The sequence below is a fragment of the Psammomys obesus genome, unplaced genomic scaffold, assembly GCF_907164565.1.
Source record: "Psammomys obesus unplaced genomic scaffold, mPsaObe1.curated_primary_1811, whole genome shotgun sequence".
In the NCBI taxonomy this organism is placed as follows: domain Eukaryota; kingdom Metazoa; phylum Chordata; class Mammalia; order Rodentia; family Muridae; genus Psammomys; species Psammomys obesus.
In genome coordinates, this window is record NW_026596131.1 from 11,571,696 (window position 1) to 11,590,374 (window position 18,679).

The following is an 18,679-nucleotide window of genomic DNA, read 5'->3' on the forward strand; positions in this document are numbered from 1 at the left end:
GCTGGCACCTGGAGCAGCTGGCGGGTCAGCATTCCTCCAAACACTTCTCGAAGTGCGCAGGAGCCAAAGTGGCCAGAAACAGAGCACCCCTGCCTCCTGACACCCGGGGACTGCTGGGTGTGAGGACATCCCAGGGCCCAGGGCTGTGAACGCACTAAATCCAAGAGCAGGTCAACCCTGAAGCCTCTGCTCCAGCTCTGCTAGCTGCAGTTCGGCCTGTTTTCTTGAGCCCACTCATGTCTGGACGGAAGGGAGCCCAGGGTGGAGCCTGCCACCCCATTCTTGGTAGCCACACGGCAGCTGGGTCACCGGTCTCTGTCTTCTTCATCATCTCTTGCCTCAGAAGCCACCGGTGGCCCCTGCTGGATGCACTTCCTCGTGAAACCCAAGGCGGAAAAGGACCCTACACTCTGGGTGAGCGCTGTGTGACTGCAGATTGGGCTGCAGGGAAGATGCAAACACCAGGACTAGAGTATTTGGGGACAGCGCTCACAGCTGGGGCACAAAGGTCTCTGTTCCAAAGGACTTCAAACTCACCCGGCTCGGAGGTATGTTAACACTGCTTTATCAGTCCAATGACATGTTAGTCCGGTGGAACTAGGCAGGAAGACTGGTGGGCTTACGCAGAGGTGTCAAAAAGGCGGTCGATCATGTCACCCACCTGCTCCACACGGTACTTGATATACTTCTCTGGGTTCTTGGTGAAGGGCACGCTGCCATACCTGACCAGGCACCGTGGTAAGAGGTCAAGGGGGAGGTCATCTCCACCCTCTACCTAAGGCTCCTCTGACATCGTGTTAAGGTGACATGGGTGCCCTGGATGAAGCCTCAAAGCTTGGGGCACCAAATGCTCTGTCCTACCCCATCACCCCTTTGCCTTCTTCCCTGAGGAAAAGAGTCTGAAGCCACCTGGGCAATGGAGGGCCCAGGAGGGGGACAGGCTCACCTGTGCAGAAAGGCCCCATAGGTCTCCTTGACGATGTTTTTCTGAGCCTGTCGAATCTTGTCCCTCTGCTCTGTGTCTGGAATGGCCCAGGCCTTCTGAATCTTGCACAGTTCTTCAAGACCATCATTGAATCCCTGACCACCAAACGATTAGGAAGAAGGAAAAAGAGACAAAAGCTTTGTGCCTCTGTTGCTGCCACTGCAGCAGCAGCAGCAATCAGGGGAGGGAAAGACGACACTCACCTTGAAACGTTCCTTAATCATTTGCCGCTCCTTGTCCCGGAGCTGGGGGTCCAGAGAGCAGAGGGAGGCAGCAGAGAAAGCTTTGCTTAGAGTAGAACCACCCGGTCCTCTCCTGCCCCAAGCACTGTGTGCCTGCCCTCCTCTGCTGCCCTCGTGCCCTCACACATCTCCGTCCAGAGAGATCTTGCTCATCTTTCCTATGATGAAAGTATCACATCTGCCACAGGCCTTGGCTTTACCTTGACTCCAGGCTGGAACACAGGCAGATTCTTCTCTGTGATGTATTCGGTTACCTTTAACCAACTGCCAGACAGCAAGCAGGGTGAGGGGACAGAGAGAGGGGCAGCTTCAGAGAGCTGCTTCTTCCCTAATGTCAGATAGCTTTGTTTTCAAACTCTCAGTCTGCTGAAGGTGGGGGCAGTAGGAATTATCTGGGTCAGGAGTAAGCAAAACAACAGACACGCTCTCCTTGGGAACAGAAGATGTTTAAGCTGCTCGCTTTGACAATTAAGAACAGGAAGCAGAAGGCACTCAATAAACTGAACAAATGCTGTCGACCGCAGTTCACATCAATATTGGGGCAAATTAAGACAGAGAAACAGATGGGGAAAGAGGGAGCAGAGGACAGAAAAACAGGACGGAAGTGGGAGACACTGAGAAAGGAACAGGCTGAGGAACGCAGAGGCCAGAGAAATGCCCAGACCCTTTCCAAGCTCAAGGGCTCTCACAACCCACTGCTCTCTAGGGGTAAACATTGTTCACATCTTTGACAGTTCGCTCTTCAGCTATTCTTAGCCATGACACTTGGCAGACCACTCTGAGGAGGTTACATGGTCCCTGGGGGAACGGCTAACAAAGAAGAGGAGCTTCTCCCTCCTCCCCGTGACTCAGAGTTTAAAAACAAGCAGAGAGGGAAAATGCTAGGGGCTTAGGTCAGTGGCAGACCCCATACTCAGGCTGTATAAGGCCCTTGTTTTGAGCCTTAGCACAGAAAACAATCCCCAAGGCAGGGAAACAGATGGCGAGATGGTGAATTGCCACCTTTAATGTCAGCCAGTAGCTGCAGACCTCACTCTGCAGGCCTGAGAAGGAAGTGGGGGGGCTTCGGTGGGAAGCAGCAGGAGGCTGCTCGCTGCTTACCTGCGCTGGTAGGTCTGGATCTGCTGTTCAATGTGCTCCCGGTAGGAACGCTCAGCAGTCTTCTGGGTCACAGCCACTAGCTGGATCAGCTCTGACCTGAGGGAAAGGGGGAAGAAAAAGAGGAAGAGAAAAGGAACTCTTGGGACCCAGAAGGCATTGTCTTTGGAAGCAACACAGGAAAGGAGGCCTCCTATCCCAAACCTTCCCGAGCAATGAAGTAGGTGCTGACCAAAGACACTGAGGCACACAGTTTAAGAGACTGTAGATGGTACCTCTGGCCCTGGATGGCAAAGGCTGCCGCGACTGCCCGGCCGAGGCGAGGCCACTTACTTCTCCAGGGACTTGAGGATGTAGTTGTAGTTGTTGTGCAGGAAGATGGCACTCAGCGCTGGATCCTCATACACCTTGGACTTGCTCAGCAAGTTCAGCTGCAGGTTGCCCAAGACTTTGCCTGTGCAGAAAGATGGGGTCACTTCCACCAAAGGGAGTGGTTAGCTAGGGCCTGCTAACCAACTCTTGACAACTGTTCCTTGTTCTTCTGACTTCCAGGCCTCTGAGCCCCCTTGGGTCCTGAACTGGAACGTAGGTTACTATTCCAAGGCCAGGAAAGGGACCAGGAGTAGCTGGACAAGGGAGGGGGAGGGGGAGTAGGTTCTGCCAGTGAGACTCACAGATATAGGTGCTCAGCAGGCGCTTGCTGAACTCGGAGCTGTAGCTGGTGGCCGAAGAGCTGGTTTCTGAGAGAAAATGTGCTATTACTGCGGCAGCAATGGCCAAAGCCCTTTGATGGCCATCCCCACACCCCAGGGGCAGAGAAGGAAATGTTGGGATAGGCCCTGGACCTCGTTGGGCAAGGAGGACTGAAGGAAGAGCTCAAGCAAAGATGGGTGCCTGCTGAGCGGCAGGAAGCACTGCTCTTGGACTCTCTCTGAATCTCAGGGACTACAGCAATGGGTTAAGGAATCAGCCCATGAGAGCAGGTAGGCAGGTAGGGGAGCCGTGGGGTAGTTACACCTTCCCAACCTTCCCAGGCTGGTCCCCAACATATGATGGGTGGTGTCTATTTCTCAACAGCAAGGTATCTGGATGGGGTCACCCCGTATTTCCACCTGCTCCTCACAACCCCCCGTTACCCCCTGCCCCAGCACAGGGACTTGCTGATATATAACAGAAGGCTGAGGGGAGGGGCTAGACTGGCCACTGGATGTTCCTAAAGTGCTGGACCCATCAGGATGCTGCCTGGATAGGCTTAGAGACAAAAGGTAGCTATGAAGGGAGGAGAGGGAGAAGAGGGCACCCTTAATTAACTTATGCCCCTTTGCCCTGCCCCCAGTGGGTCCTGAGAGCTGGTCCCCTGGGAACCTTACCCACCGGGCTCTGGAGGGGAGGATGGGGCTGGGGAGCCGTACTGCTTACCTCGGGGGTCTAAAGGAATATTGTATGTGTCCCCAAGAACTATGGAGTGACAGGCAGTGCACACAGAGGGGGAGGAGGGAAACAGAGAAGGGAGAAAGATGTAAAGTGCAAAAAACAGGTTAGAAATGGCTGTGTCACCCCAAGCCAAGCAGACCTCTCCCCAATGACAGCAAGACACAGATAGCAGAACATACCAAGCCAAACTAACTCATGACCAAAGAACACAGTGCAAAGTGCAGACCAAGAGCCCTCGCAGCTCCTTGGCTTCTTTTTCCCCAAATAAAAGCATATGGGAGGGCCTGAGGATCCTAGGGCTTAGAATGACCCAGAAGAGCACCCTTCCTTACACGCCAACCTCCTGAGCTCCAGACCTGCCAAGGGGCAGTGAGGAGATGGAGTAACAGAACAGGCAGATGACACAGGAGCGAGTAAAGAATGCAGAAGTGGGGCCCAGCAGAAAGAGCCCTGAGACCTACAGTGCCCACCCCAGGTACTGCAGCCAAAGGAGCGAACACAGGGTTAGCATCCATGAGAGCGCGAACAACCCGGCCCTCCTGATGTCTACTCCTGCAGAGTCCATGGGGCTTAGGCTGTCCTACAGGCCAGTCTTAATGCTGTTCCATGGGCTGGAGAAGACCCCTCACCACACTCTACCCTCATCCAGAGCAAGTCAGTGCCTCTTAGAGGCCTAACTCCATGCCCCCCAGGCAAGAGGGAACAGCAGGCACGAGCAAGCCCAGTGCGGGTGATGTGTACCTTGGGAGGCCAGCATGGCACCTGCCGTCTCCTGGAAGTCCAGAAGCTGCTGTAGGAAAAGGATAGCCTGGTGGAGAGAACACACACACAAGGGTCAGGGAAAGGCAATGGCTTTCCACACGTACCCCTCCCAACCAGCAGGGAAGTCTTATGCCAGGGGTCTGCACAGTGACAGAGCAACTGGGAGTTTCAGGTGGCATCTCTGGACTCTGGCTGTCTGAGAAGCCAGCTCTTTACCACCCATGCTGCACAGAGGAGCTCTGGGCCAGGCTGGGCTCCCACTGCTGCTATACCCACAGAGCCTGAGCTGGCATGCTCCTTCCCACCTCTCCAGCACTGTCTGCGTGGCACCTACATTGCTTGTGAGCTCATGAACAGTGCCATCCTTAGGCATGTTGTATTCCTTGTCTGGATCATTCTGTGGAAGAAAAAAATACAGCCTCTGATTCACCCTGAGCCTTGGTCAGCCTGTATATGGCGCCACCTGCTGACACAAGGGTGTCAGGATGCCCCTCAGCCTCAGAAGCAAGCAAGCCCTTAGAGGGCTTCAGTGCCTGGGAAAAGTGAAGGGAAAGGGAGCAAGCCAGGCCTGGTGAAGAAAAAGGGGAGCAAACTGGGCCTGGAGGGGGAAGAAGAACAAGTCAGGCCTGAGGAGGGGAAGGGGAGCAAATACCTTGATGTTGTCAGCAAAGTCTTCTAGAGCTTTGGCCCCAATGGTCTCCATGGAGGTGATAAGGCCAGGCAGCTTGTTCTTGGTACTAGCTGCTGTGCCCTGAGGAAGAACATGGCTGACACACTCGAGTCCGGTCACTGCCTCTCCAGTAAGCCCTAAGTGTAACTCCTAGCTCCTCCCCAACACTCACTGTGGAGGCTGCATCCTCCAGGTCAAGATCATAGCTCTTGTCACCATGATTTGTCTAAAGCCCCTTGGGAGGCACTCACAAGAGAGGTAGAAGAGCATGGAGTGTTTCCCAGAACGGAGTAACGGGAAGCCTTGTGAGAAAGGCACTCAGGGCCTCCCAGCCCACATACCTGGAGCACCTGGTCAAACTCAGGCTTGGTCTGTTTGAGGTGCCGCAGTATGGGGAAGACTGTGAGCACCGTGGAGAAATCATGGCGGATGATGGCTTTCCTGGCAGCAGACACAATGTTCTCCCCCTCAAGCATCAGCCCATCCAGTGCATCCTGGAAGAGGGACAAGGACCCTACTCAGGCAGGGGCAGAGCAGAGTTGGTTTCTAGGGACAGTGGGGGCACCCTGTGGGGCATGAAGGGGAGCCAGTATGGTGTGAAGGGTGGGGGAGTGGACTACACCAAATAGAGCTGAGGGCTTAAGGCAGCAGGCCCGCCCCCAACTTCCCGGTTCTGCGGTGAGTGAGGTGAGTGACACGGGTCTGTGCTCAGAGCTGTAGGGCGGGGAGGCCAAGACCTGGATCAAGGAGTCAAAGGTTTTCTTCTGATGGTGCTCAGGGATGATGCCTGTCAGCAGCTGGTATTCACTCTGGGCCAGCTTGACAAAGGCGCTGACACAGTGTATGTAGGCGTCAGTCTCCACATCCAACATGTCATCTCTCCCTAGGGGACAGCGGTGCCCCTGAGTGGCTGGTCTGGGAGAAATCACTCACTCTGCTGGGGGTACAAGTCTCCCCAGCCCCTGGGCTGAGCCCAGACGGGCAGTAAATGGGAAGAAGAGGACCATACTGGTGGGAAGGCACACCTGGGAGATCAGGTGCCAAGTCCAAACATTGTCCTGGCATCATTTTCAACTTAGCACAGGCAGTAGTTATGTCCTCAGATCAAACACTGGAGGTGGTGGGAGAAAGCTTGAAGGAAGGAAAATTCCTAAACCAACTTTCTGCATAAGCTTGTCTGACCCCAGGTCTGAGGACTCTGAACTGCTTGGAAGATGGAGGTCTAGGATGGGCAGGTGGCAGTGTCCACTTTAAGGAAAGAGCCACTGTGGTTCTCAGTCTGGGAGATGTGGTTCCTATGAAGGTCATTAGCAGTGTCATCGGGCCCTGAAAGTGTAAGGGAGTGGTGGGCTATGGTCTATGAGGATAGCTGGTGTGTGTGTGTGGAGAGGGCTAATTCCAGCAAGAGGCCAAGTGTAATGTACAACTATGATTCTACCAGCACTCAAGCGCCTGGGGTGGGAACATTGAGTTCAAGGCCAGGTTGGGATACACAACCCATATTTGTTTATCTCAACAAAAAGAAACACTCTAAGAAGAGCTGAGTGAGTCCCAGAGAGAGAGGGCTCCTTGTTGACCTGTGCCAGGGGGACACTGCATCCCACTACTGGAAGATGGGCAGGCATGTCAGGACAGAATAGTCTGGTTTTATATGTTATGGATGGGCTCCAAGAAGTGCGGTATCCAGGTTCCTTGACCTCAGAGGAGCCACCTGCCCTCCTGCCTGTCTTCCAAGCTCAAGCTGCAGCTGCTCCTCTGGCCAGGCCCCAAGAGCAAGCAGGCACTCCCACCTCATAAGCGACAAGGAGACCTAGGGCCCAAAGGAGACTGGCGTGGGAGCCAGGCCGCAGGCTGGCTCCCTAGAGCAGAACAGGCTGTCCGGGCACTGCTTGGAAGGCAGTGTCAGCGGCTGCCATGGGGCTAAGCTATGGTACTCACCGGCCACTGGCCTGTGCTTGTCATTCAGGGCCTCGGACAGGTGCTTATTTCGGAAATCATACTCGTGACCTAGCAAGATGTTGGCCGCACAGACACAAGCAGCGTTTATCCAAGGGCCAGGAAGCTGCCCCTTAGGGTACAGGGAAGAAGCCCTTGATCTCCAGGAGCAGAGTGTGAGATGGGGCACAGGGAGGGGGCGTTGAGGAGGGCTCTAAGCCCCTCTGCTGCCTCTGACCCCACTGGGAACAGCCGTTTCAAGCCTGACTCTCAGGGAGTGTTCAGGACCACGCCTGGCTGTTTGCTTTCTGACCCAGGGAGGACAAGAGAAGGTGCATGGCCCCAGGGAGACTCAGAGAGAAGTATCACTGCTGAGTGAATGAGGACAGCTTTCCTTTGGGTCCCAGGGTGATTCTTTTCATGAGGGTTGGGTCATCAGGACAGCTGATCTGGCTGCCCCTGCCCTGACAACAGAGGAGGGACGTCCTCCAGGCATCCCATCCGCCTAGCTACATGAAGTCTCCTTTCTACACAGGCAGGTAGCCAGGAGGCCCTGGCCAACTTGGTCCTGCCCTGCTGATCTGGGCGTGAAAGGGCTGCCCCAAGACAGTTTACTCTGAGTTTACATAGGACACAATGACAGAGACAGGGAGGAGGAGCCTAAGGAAGGGCAGAGCCAGGCAGGACCAGGCTAAGGCCACGAAGCTTGTCCTTGGGCCCGCTGAACCCTGAGAAGCACCAGGGGTTTGCCACTCCCACCCAGTCCCTCAGGATTTGCCCCAAGGCCCTCCTGGGGGAGGCTCTGCCCTGCCAAATGAGTGAGTGGACACACAGTGGAAGAGGGATGACAAAAAGGAATACAGGGGATTACCTTCCAGAGGAATGAGGTTAGAGCCCCCCTTTTTCCCATCTAGACCATGCTGGGAATACTGTTTCAGAAGGTTCTGAGCCTTACGGATCGTCCCTGTCACCAGAGCCACACAGAGAGGAGAGAGGAGGACCTAGGAAATGAGTGAGAGAAAACAGCAGCGGCCCTCCACCTGCCCACCCGCGCCCGCCCCAACAGAGAGCACGCCCCTCGACACTTTTGCCAGCAGGCCCTGCCAGGGTCACCAGAGGATGGAGAGAAGAAAAGGTGTCTAAACAAACCCAGGCTCTACACTGTCCCTCAGTTCTGGATCTGAGTTCACTTTAAGAGGGACAGAGGGTGACAAAAATAAGATGCACAAAGATCCATCGGGAAAAGTAAAAAGTTCTACTGAGTGGCATTTTAACAAAGTGGGTGGAGGAGCTAGTGGCAAAGCTCTGACACTTAAGGGCAAGACAGGGCAACCTGGGGGTGCCTGGAAGCCAGCCTATCAGGCTGAGTTCCCTGAGCATGCTCAGTGTTAGGACATAAGCCAAACAGCAGTCCAGGGCAAGCAGGCCCTCAGGGTTGGGAAAAAAAGGCCTCAGCTTCCTGGGGAGCTGTAACCAAGATGGAGGTCCCGACACCCAGAGGCAGAGGCCCCCACACCCTGGAAGTCACTTAGCCAACACAGCACTGCTAACAAGCTGTAAAGTTAGGAAAGGGTCAACAGGAGCCACCACCTGTAAGGCATGAAGACAACATGCTCTTGAAGTGGGGGAAAAAGAACAGTCAGTAAGTATCACACGTGAGAACAAATGAAGTCATAGCAGCCCGGCCTTGGGGGCATCCAGCTCCTGGGGTAAGACATCCTGGAACCCACAGAGTGGGGGACATGAGCAGTGCTTCAGCTAGCAGGCACTATCCTAGTTAGCGAATGTGCCGGGCGCTGAGCCATAAGGAGCCCAAGTGTACTGCCTTCGCTGAGACTCCCTCCACCACACCTGAACCCAGCGAGGCAGCCTCGTGTCCTCAGGGCACCCACCAGGCTGGGGCGGGGGAGGCTGGGCTCAGCTGGATCTTTGTTTGTACCACATGGAATTAGCTGCTAGTAACTCTCCCTGGCAGGCCAGCTCACATCTGCTTCCCTCTGCGTTCCCTCCAGAGTGAGCACCCTAGTAATGAGTCCATCAGATTCCTACCCCACAAGCTGCGCAGGAGCAGATGGGCTGTGGGCTCAACAGGGACCTAACCAGCATGCTGGCTGCAAGGAAAAGGAGATGTTGACCTGGCAGAACCCGGTCCATCAGGTACCCAACCAGAAGGGCAGATGCTGAGGTCAGTGTCTCATTACCAATGATGAACAGCTCTTCTGTCCTCAGAGTGGGAACAGATGTCCCAAGAGCCTGACCTCACCTCAACCTTGAACCCACTTGATCCTGCCAACTCCTAAAACCCTACAAAACTATGGAGACCTCCAGTAAGCTTTGCATCTCCATGACAAGGACAGATTAAGTTTGTGGCGAGTGCTGAGGTCACATCCCTCCTCCTGAAAGGCTAGGAACTGCACGCCCATTGGACACTGAAGCAGGGCAAACAGGGTTCTGGAGCCTCCAGCAGGCTTGTCAAAGCACCAGGAAGACGAAGAGAGCGAGCACAGGGCAGTTGAGGCCCTGGCGGCTTCTTGCACACAGCTCCCCCCTCCACTGGGAAGGCACACAGCCATGCAGGCAGCTGTGGCCTAGTGGTTTAATAGAGCCACCATAGCAAGTTCTCTGGGGAGCAGCCAGGACACTCACTGAAGCCCAGGGGACAATGCAACTCTTGCTGAGGCCACTAAGCCCTGAAGGCAGCCTCCCTTGGCCATGTCTCCAAACCCTAAGTGAAGGCCTGAGCAGTAGTGGGTGACTTGGCTGCTTTCTGAAGGGCTTGGGTGGGTTGGGACTGGAAAAGGAGGGTATGAGCTCTGCTCAAGGCCTGTTAGGAGAGCCTGGTCCCTAACCACGCCTGAGCAGCAGCAGGAAGCCCACTGGTTTTCTCTCTTGGTGTTCCTGCAGTAGCCCCCCTCCTAGAACATCCTGTCTCTCCTGGAGCTGAGGCCAGACTCTCCTGAGGCAGAGGACTGCCAAGCTGACAGCTTGGAGCACAACTATGCAGATGTGAGATCTGAGATCGGGCAGAGTGGACAGTGGGCTGCTTCCAGGACAGTGGAGTCTCACTGCTGTGCCACACCCACTTTTCAGCTATGTAGCCCTTTCTGCGGCTCTGGCTTTCTGGAAGGCTGGAGTGCCTCTTTTCTCTCACCAACAAGACCATACAGAACAGGAAGGAGACCTGGCAAGTCACTCTGACCTATGACTTCTGCCACCCTCAGAGACAGTTAAGCACACTGGTGGCTCTGCCCCTCCCATCCCCTTTTCAATGGGAGTCACCCAGCAGCTGGGTGTAAGAACCTCTCTACAGGGCCTTGGGGGCATTTGCTCTCTATCCTGTGTCCCTGTGAGCAGGGCTGCCAGAGATGAGCTCCAGAAGGCTGACGCTGCTCACACCAGAGTGGCCCAGGGCGATCCAGCCTCTGGGGATCCCTTTGCCAGTTACTGAAACAGTCAGGGTGGGGCTCACCTGGCCGCTTGATAGGCTTCTTGGTAGGCGTGTCTTTCCTCTTGTTGGGGATGGCGGGGGAGTAGGGAACCCCAGAGGAAGAACTGCTTTTTCGAAAATGCTCCTTCAGGCCCTTGATGGAGCGGTCCAGCTGGCTAGAGCGAATCTGGTAGTAGACGTTCATGAAATCTGGAGAGAGCAACAGAGGTATGCTCGCAGGGCCCCTTCTCCTCCCCTTCTGCACAGAGACAGCAGAGTCAAGACGCTACTGGCCAATCTTTTCCTGGCACCTGCTCTGGCTTCTAGCTGCTCGCGTGGCCTCAGCTCAAATCAGGTGAAATCTCAGAGGGTAGAACTGTCCTCCAACTGAGCAATTATGGTTTTTGTTGTTTTGTCAGGCCAGGTGCAAAGTCGAGACCTCCTGTATACCAGGCAAGCACGCTTCCACTCTACCACACGGCCTCCAACTTACAATTTTTGTTGTTTTCTTTGTTGTTTTGAGTTTTGTTTTTCTGTGAGGGGGTGGGGGGGTGAGGTGTATGTGTTGCTTTCAGAGGACCTGAGTTGAGTTCCCAGTCCCTATGGCAGGTGGCTCACAATCAGGAATGTGACTCTCCCTCATCTGGCCTCTATGGACAAGTGCATTCATGTGACATGTACTTACACAGACATACAACATACATGTAAATTAAAAAAAATAAATCTAATACATTGTAATTAATAAAAATAAAATAAAAAAGAATTAAAAAAATAAAAACTAAATCTAAAGAACCAAACCAAACAAACAGAGGCGATATCCAGGGTTAACCTTGCCAAAGGGTGTGAGCAATGGCTGGGTGTAGCAGGGAATCCCCGCAATCCAGCACTCGGGAGGCAGAGATAGGTAGACCTCTTTGAGTCTGAGGCCAGCCTGATCTATAGAGTGCGTTCCAGGACAACCAGAGATTTATAGTGAGGTCCTGTCTCAAAGAAAAGAAACAAGGTTGTGGGGGAGGGAAGCTGCCATTCTTCTCTCACCTTGGTTCCGGCCATAGTCCACCAGCCAGCGAGAGATACGGACCACATCCTGGAGCACGCTCTCAGGCAGGTGCTCCAGGACCACGTCTTCCTGGATCTCCAGTTCATCATCACCGCTGATGATATCCAGGATGAGCATCGGAGAGACGACCTTACTGTGCCGGGTCATCAGGCTGCGGAACTCGGACTCCAGAGAGTCCTTCCCCCTCTCAGATAGCAGCTTCTGCAAAGACACCGGGAGGAAGCAGGTTGCGGCTGCTGAGGCTCACTCTGCAGACCCCTGCCCTCTCCTCCATGACCCTAGCTGCTCCTCCCTTAACCCTTCCAGGAAACACTGGAAAGCCTGACTTGTGAGTTCTTCCCCTTCTGTTTCTCAAAACTGGCGGCCACCCCAGGTATGGCAAAAGGTAGGTATATCTCAAGGAGCAGACAGGTATATCTCTGAGTTTGAGGCCTGCCAGGACAACACTGTGAGGTCCTGTCTAAAAACAAACAGGAAATACTTAATGTTCACAGGTCAAACTCTGCGTTTGCAAGAATCAGTTTATTAGTTTCTCATTTACACTGTTAATTTCTCTTCTTGATAGAAAGGAATTTGTAAAGGAAAAAGTAGATGAGCTGGAGTGTGGGCTGGTTTTATGCCAACTTGATACAAGCGAGAGATATCTGACAAAAGGGAACCTCCACTGAGAAAACATCTCCATAAGATCTGGCTGCAGGCAGTATGGCATTTTCTTTTTTTTTCTTTTCCTTTCTTTCTTTCTCTCTCTCTCTCTCTCTCTCTCTCTCTCTTTCTTTCTTTCTTGGCATTTTCTTAGTTAGTGATTGACAGGGAGGGTCCAGCCCTTTGTGGGTGGGGCTACCCCTGGGCTGGTGATTCTGGGCAGGCTGAGCAAGCCATGAGGAGCAAGCCAGTAAGCAGCATCCCTCCAAGGCTTCTGCATCAGCTCCTACCTCCAGGGTTCTACACTGCTTGAGTCCTGTCCTGACTTCAGTGATGAACAGTGATGTAAAAGTGTAATCCAGGGGCTGGGAAGATGGCTCAGAGTTTAAGAGCATTGGCTGCTCTTCCAAAGTTCCTGAGTTCAATTCCCAGCAACCAAATGGTAGCTCACATTTATAATGATATCTGGTGTCACCTTCTGGCGTGCAAGCATACATGCAGGCAGAATGCTGTATACATGATAAATAAATAAATTAATTTAAAAAAAGTGTAATCCAAATAAACCCTTTCTTTCCCAGGTTGCTTTGGTCCTGGCGTTTCATTGCAGCCATAGAAACCCTAACTAAAACATCTGGATTATCTCAAGTTAGTGTCAAGTATTATCAACAAGAAAATGAGAAAATGACTTATAGAATATTTACAAATCAAGTATTTAAAACACAGAAGGGACTTCAAAACACATGTCCATACAAAAATATGGACACGAAGGCTCATAAAGCATTGTTCACAATGGATAAAAAGTAGAAACAACCCAAGTTGTTCCCACCAGGTGATAAATGGCTAAACAAGTGTGGAATATTAGGTCAGCCAAGATGGTCAATGGCTCAGTGGCTTTGGCATCTGCTGCCAAGCCTGAGGAACTGACTTTGATCTCAGAGAATGATTAACATGGTGTAAAGAGGCAACTCCCTTAAGTTGGCTTCCAAATACACCATAACACATATGTGCCGTGTACACAAATGGAATGCCATGTCTGATTACTTGGCAATAAAAAGGTACTGTACCAAAATAGTACACTGTGAACTGATGAACCTTAAAAACATGCTAGCCAGGTGCACGCCTGTGATCCCAGAACTCAGGGAGGCAGAGGTGGAGCTCTGTGAGTTTGCGGCCAGCCTGGTCTACAGAGTGAGTCCAGGACAGCCAAGGCTACACAGAAAAACCCTGTCTCGGAAAAAAAAAAAAAAATCATCATGCTAAGCTGGGTGTGGGCACACACCTTTACCCCAGCACTCAGGAGGCTGAGGCAGGCAGACTTTTTGAGTTTGAAGTCAGCCTGGTCTACAGAGCGTGCTTCAGAACAGCAGGACTACACAGAGAAACGTCTTGAAAAAACAAAACAAACAACTCCAAAATAGAAAAAACCCCACAAAAACCAAAAAAATTATGCTAAAACAAAGCAGCCAAGGCCTAGGAACACAGGTCAGAAGGTAATTTGTCAGCCATGTAAGCATGAATCTACATTCCCTTCCCAGCACCCACCTGGCCTCATAGCGAGTTACAAGAGGCCATGTATTGTGTGACACAGGTTTACAACTGAGGGGCTGCAGCACAGTGGTCACTGGTAGAACAAATACAGACCTCTAGGGCAGCCAGAGCCTGGACAGCAGACCGCTGGCTTGTTACCAGCTCATGCCACAGTAGTATAAACACCCTCATTTCTGATACATGCCATGACAGAAGGAAAAGAGGAGGGTCTGTTCCTAAGCAAAGGCCCCTGGGGCTGGGGCTGGCGCTCTGGGGTAGGACCACTTACTTACTATATAGGAGTCCATAGGTTCAATCTCCAGCACCATGAATACATACTTAAAATGAAACAAGAAAACAGCCAGGGGCGATTCCCAGCACACGTGGGGTGGCTGATGATTACCTGAAGCTCTAGTTCCAGGGGATGATCTGAAGCCCCATTCTAGCCTGTGAGGGCACATGTGGGATATGCACAGGATTATATAACATACACAAATTATTATTGTTTGTTTGGGACCCAGTCTCTCTGTGTCGCCCTGACTATCCTGGAACTCACTCTGTAGAGCAGGCTGGCCTCAAACTCACATTGATCAGAATGACTCTGCATCCCCAGTGCTGGGATCAAAGGTGCCTGGCCAAATAGATTATTTTTTTTTTAAGGTTTTTAAAAAAGTGGCTAGGAAGATAGCTCAAAGGTAGAGCATTTGCCTAGCATGTATAATGCATTTGACACTTAACGCCCCCAACCTCTAAAAGACAGGGTGAAGGTGCAGGTTAGCCCTCCCCAAGCAACCCTTAATCCTTCAGATATGGCCTCTGCCCCCACCTTTGCCCTATGCACAACCTCTTCATTCCTCACTCCCAGAACTCCCCATCTTTCTACGTGATCTAATGACTTCAAAATTTAAACATACATGACACAACAGCACATAGGTTCAGGGTTCTAGAACTGTCAAATCCATAGACTGGAAGTAGAGCAGCTCAGATGCCAGAGGGAAGGCAGAACAGGCACTTGGTGTTAAATGGGTACAGGGCCTGAGTTTGGAAAGATGAAGAGGTTCTAGAGATGGACCGGGGGGAATGATGGAAAAACAATGGGATGTTTTTCATGGTGGAAAAACAATGCTGTGCCTGTGCCACCAAGCTTGACACACAAAGGGTCACAATGACAACAACTTCTGTTTGTTTTTGTTTTCCAGCCCTTGCTGGACTGAAATATGATATGTGGCTCAGGCTGGCCTCACATTTGCAGCAATCCTCCTGCCTCTGCCTCTCAAGTGCCAAGAGGACAGGTACTCGCCATCATGCCTAGATAAAATGGTCAATCCTATGTGATTTATTTGCTTGTTTGGCTATACAGCTTTGAGACAGGGTTTTGCTTTGTATCTCTGGCCATCCCGGAACTCACTATGTAGCCTAACCTGGACTTGCAGCAGTCCTCCCGCCTCAGCGTCCTGAGGGCTAGAATTACAGGTATGAGGCACCATGCCTAGGTAAAGGATGTATTTTTTACCACAGTGAAGAAACCACCAATGCATACATAAAAAGCAAATATTAAACTTACATTTGAAATATAATTTAACTACTATAAAAGTACGATTAAAAGTTATGTCTATAATTCCAGAAGCACAGAACCTAATGCCTACATTTTGAATGCTATGTATCTTATTCTTTTATAGTTTTCTTTCTTTCTTTCTTTCTTTTTTTTTTTTAACAACATTCTGAGATATGGTTTCACTACGTCACCCCAGCTGGTCTGGAATACTGAATATCTCAGGCTGGCCTCGAACTCATGATCCCTCTAGGCATGAGCACTATGCTTGGTTTCTGCACACTTCTTTAAACTGGGCAGATGTCCCCCATGAGACCAGGACGGGGACTGATGCCCCATCCTTCTCACGGATTCCTTACCACTTTGTTGAGCTCTGGGCTATCTGGGCTATTGTCCTGAAAATACTCCACAGCCTTCTGGATTTTGGCCATGCTTCCCAGGTATTCTTCCAGCCTACCTGTGGGGCTGGGAAGAAAAAAACACAAAAAAGAAAAGAAAAAAGCTGGATCAGCCTGGGAAGACTGGCATTATATAGGTTCAGTATACAGGAAAGGATCCATACCAGGGGTTCTAAGCTCAAACGTTTTACTCCCCTTCTGAGGGCAAGGGCCACTGGTAACTCACCCCTCTCTGATGATCTTCTCAGTGTCGCTGGCTACATGGTAATAGCTGATGACGTGGTCCAGACAGGATAACGTCTTTTCAACATTCTCCTGTAGCCTCTGCAGGTTCTCTGTCTGCTTGTGCACGGGGATGATGGAGTTTTCCAGCTTCATGAGACGGCTCTCAAAGGATGACAGGATGGACACCTGTGGAAGCAAAGTCTCTGTTTTTGGAAAACCATCAAACTAATTTTCCTAGGATAATCACCCCAGGGAGCACTTGCTGCTTTTGCAGAGGACCTGGATTCAGTTTCTAGCACCCACATCAGCCAACTTACAATAATTGCCTGTAACTCCAGTTCTAGCAATCTAATGCCCTCTTCTGGCCTCTGCAGGTACTGCACACTCTTGATGCACATACACACATGCAAACACTCATACACATATGCAAACATACACACAGACACACACACACGCGCGCAAACATACTCATAAAATAAAAATCTTTGAAAAAGATGGCAGGGCAGTCATGGCGCATGCTTTTAACCCCACCACTCGGGAGGCAGAGGCAGGTGGATCTCTGAGCTTGAGGCCAGCCTGGTCTATAGAGGGAGCTCCAGGACAGCCAGGGCCACACACACACACACACACACACACACACACACACACACACAAAAACCTATCTACACCCTCCCCAAAATAATAATATCCTCAGGATACCTTTCCTTCTAACTTTAAAGCCAAATCTCAATTTCTGTTCTCTAGAAGTTTTTCTAGACTTAACAGGAAGTAGCTGCACACAGAATAGATGCAAATACATCACTGTTACCTTAAAAACAAACAAAAACCCTCTTTCCCTAAGGGTGAATCTCATGAAATAAGTATTACAGTTTTATTATTGTATGTCTAACTCAATTCGTGTCCCAGTTTCCTCTAAGAATAAAGACCCACCTATTGTAGATCACAGTGTGAAACCTGCATTGCCTCATATGCCCCTTTCACAGGCACACTGGGAGGCTGGATTGCCTGTTTTAGCAGACAGTTTAACCCTATCTCAAGCCTTGTCCGCCAAGAGTCACATAAGAAAGCTGTGGGACAAGGGCTAGATATAAGACCCATGTGCTCTCCAAAATGGTCCTGTCTCTAAAGCCCTTCTGCCTGGACAATCTCACTGGACCAAACTTCCTGGCAAGCATCCATCACTTGAACTAGACAATGACATGAATCCAGTACCAGACTATTACAGAAGGGCAGCCAGGAAGAGCTTCTGGCCGGTGGTGTCCTCAGTGAGGGGCGGAGACTAGGGAGCAGAGATGCCCACCGCCGCAAGAGAAGCCCAGACATACCACCTACGCTGGAACCCCTGAACTCAGGCGTGGAAACCCTCCTTCACACTTCTCATCTCTGGGGCCTGAGGGCTTGCCTGCGGCCTCCCAGCTGAGGGGCTACTCACCATGTTCTTCGTGAGCTGGTCGCTCTTCTCCAGGCTGTCCCTGATGAAGGACAGCGTCTCTTCCTCCTGCGAGGAGAGGGGAGGGGGACATTACCCCAAGCCGGTGGCGAAATCAGACCACCACCGCCCAGCCCCACGGCCTACCCGCAACCGCATCTCCCCTTCCACCCCTGGAGTCGCTGCCTCGGCGTCCTTCCTTCACTTTCTCCCAGCTTCACCTGCTTTAGCTTGTCCTCGATCTCCCGCCGCCGGGCGGAAGCCTCCTGCGGGGGAATCATCGCAGCGGACAGCGCAGTTCCCCACTCGCAGCGGTCTTAGCTCAGAGACCTGTTCGGCTTCCGTCCCTGTCACACTCACTTCCGCCCTCGGCCCCGCCCCGGACGCGCTGGTGTCGCCATTTTGGGAGCGGTAGACGGAAATGTGTGTCTGCCGCAGCTCGCCATCTTGAGTGTGGCTGCTCACCTGCAGCGAAAGCTTTCCTGGTTGGCCAGCTTCCTCGAAAGACAGACCCTCGCTGGGAGTGCTGGCTCACACCTGCGCAGACACTGCGAGACTGAGGCCATTCACTAATTCGAAGACAGTTTGGGTTACATAGTAAATTCCAGGGTAGCCTAGACTAGTCAGCCCTCAAACCAAAAGACAAGCGAACAAAAAAATACACCTGATTTTTTTTTTTTTTTTAAACTGTTTCTCTATGTAGTTTTGGCTGGCCTGGAATTGGCTATGCAGACCAGGCTGACCTCTGCCTCCTGAGTGCTGAATTAAAGGTGTGCACCACCAAACCCAGCTCTCCTGATTAAAACAAACTAACAAACAAACAAAAAGCAGTCGTCATAAGCCCTTAATCCTAGCATTCTGAAGGCAGGAGGATCTCTGTGAGTTCGAGGACAGCCTGCTCTACAGAGTAGAGCCAAGGCTCTACTCTACTCTGTAGAGTTGCCAAGGCTACACAGAGAAACCCTTTCAGAGAGAGAGAGCGAGAGAGGAAAAGGAGGGAGAAGAAGAGGAGGAGGAGAAGGAAGGAAGAAAAAAGTTTAAGTACATTTGTGTGTGTGCGCGTGCGCGTGCGTGCGTGCGTGCGTGCGTGGGTGCTCGCCCACCTGCCGTGGAGCACAGAGTGGATTTACAGGTTGGAGTCAGTGCTCTCCTCTCCTATGTTGGTCCCAGAGGGACTGAATGCAGGTGTCAGGCTTGGTGGCGAGAGCCCGGGACTGCTGAGCTCTCTCGGCAGCCCACCGTTTGTGTATGTTTTTATTAGGCGCGGGGCTTTGCCTGCGTCACATCTGCGCT

At 51.9% G+C, this 18,679-nt stretch overlaps 1 protein-coding gene across 7 annotated transcripts; it reads right to left on the bottom strand.

Moving 5' to 3' along the window:
* Nucleotides 1-542: 542 nt before the first annotated feature.
* Exoc7 (exocyst complex component 7) lies at nt 543-17,720 on the bottom strand. 7 transcript variants are annotated; one of them, XM_055592079.1, is made up of 21 exons: nt 17,608-17,720; nt 17,390-17,455; nt 15,959-16,143; nt 15,694-15,799; nt 11,592-11,814; nt 10,596-10,763; nt 7,998-8,090; nt 7,130-7,198; nt 5,929-6,074; nt 5,533-5,685; nt 5,174-5,272; nt 4,856-4,918; nt 4,501-4,567; nt 3,745-3,783; nt 3,000-3,065; nt 2,659-2,779; nt 2,329-2,424; nt 1,428-1,491; nt 1,189-1,230; nt 947-1,080; nt 543-722 (listed from the first exon to the last, which is right to left on the bottom strand). In XM_055592079.1, the coding sequence occupies exons 1-21, from the start codon at nt 17,665-17,667 to the stop codon at nt 620-622; spliced, it is 2,163 nt and encodes a 720-aa protein (XP_055448054.1). In that variant the 5' UTR covers nt 17,668-17,720; the 3' UTR covers nt 543-619. The 7 variants fall into 7 exon arrangements, with proteins under 7 accessions (XP_055448054.1, XP_055448056.1, XP_055448055.1 ...); XM_055592081.1 differs by lacking the exon at nt 7,130-7,198; XM_055592080.1 differs by lacking the exon at nt 3,745-3,783.
* Nucleotides 17,721-18,679: the final 959 nt, after the last annotated feature.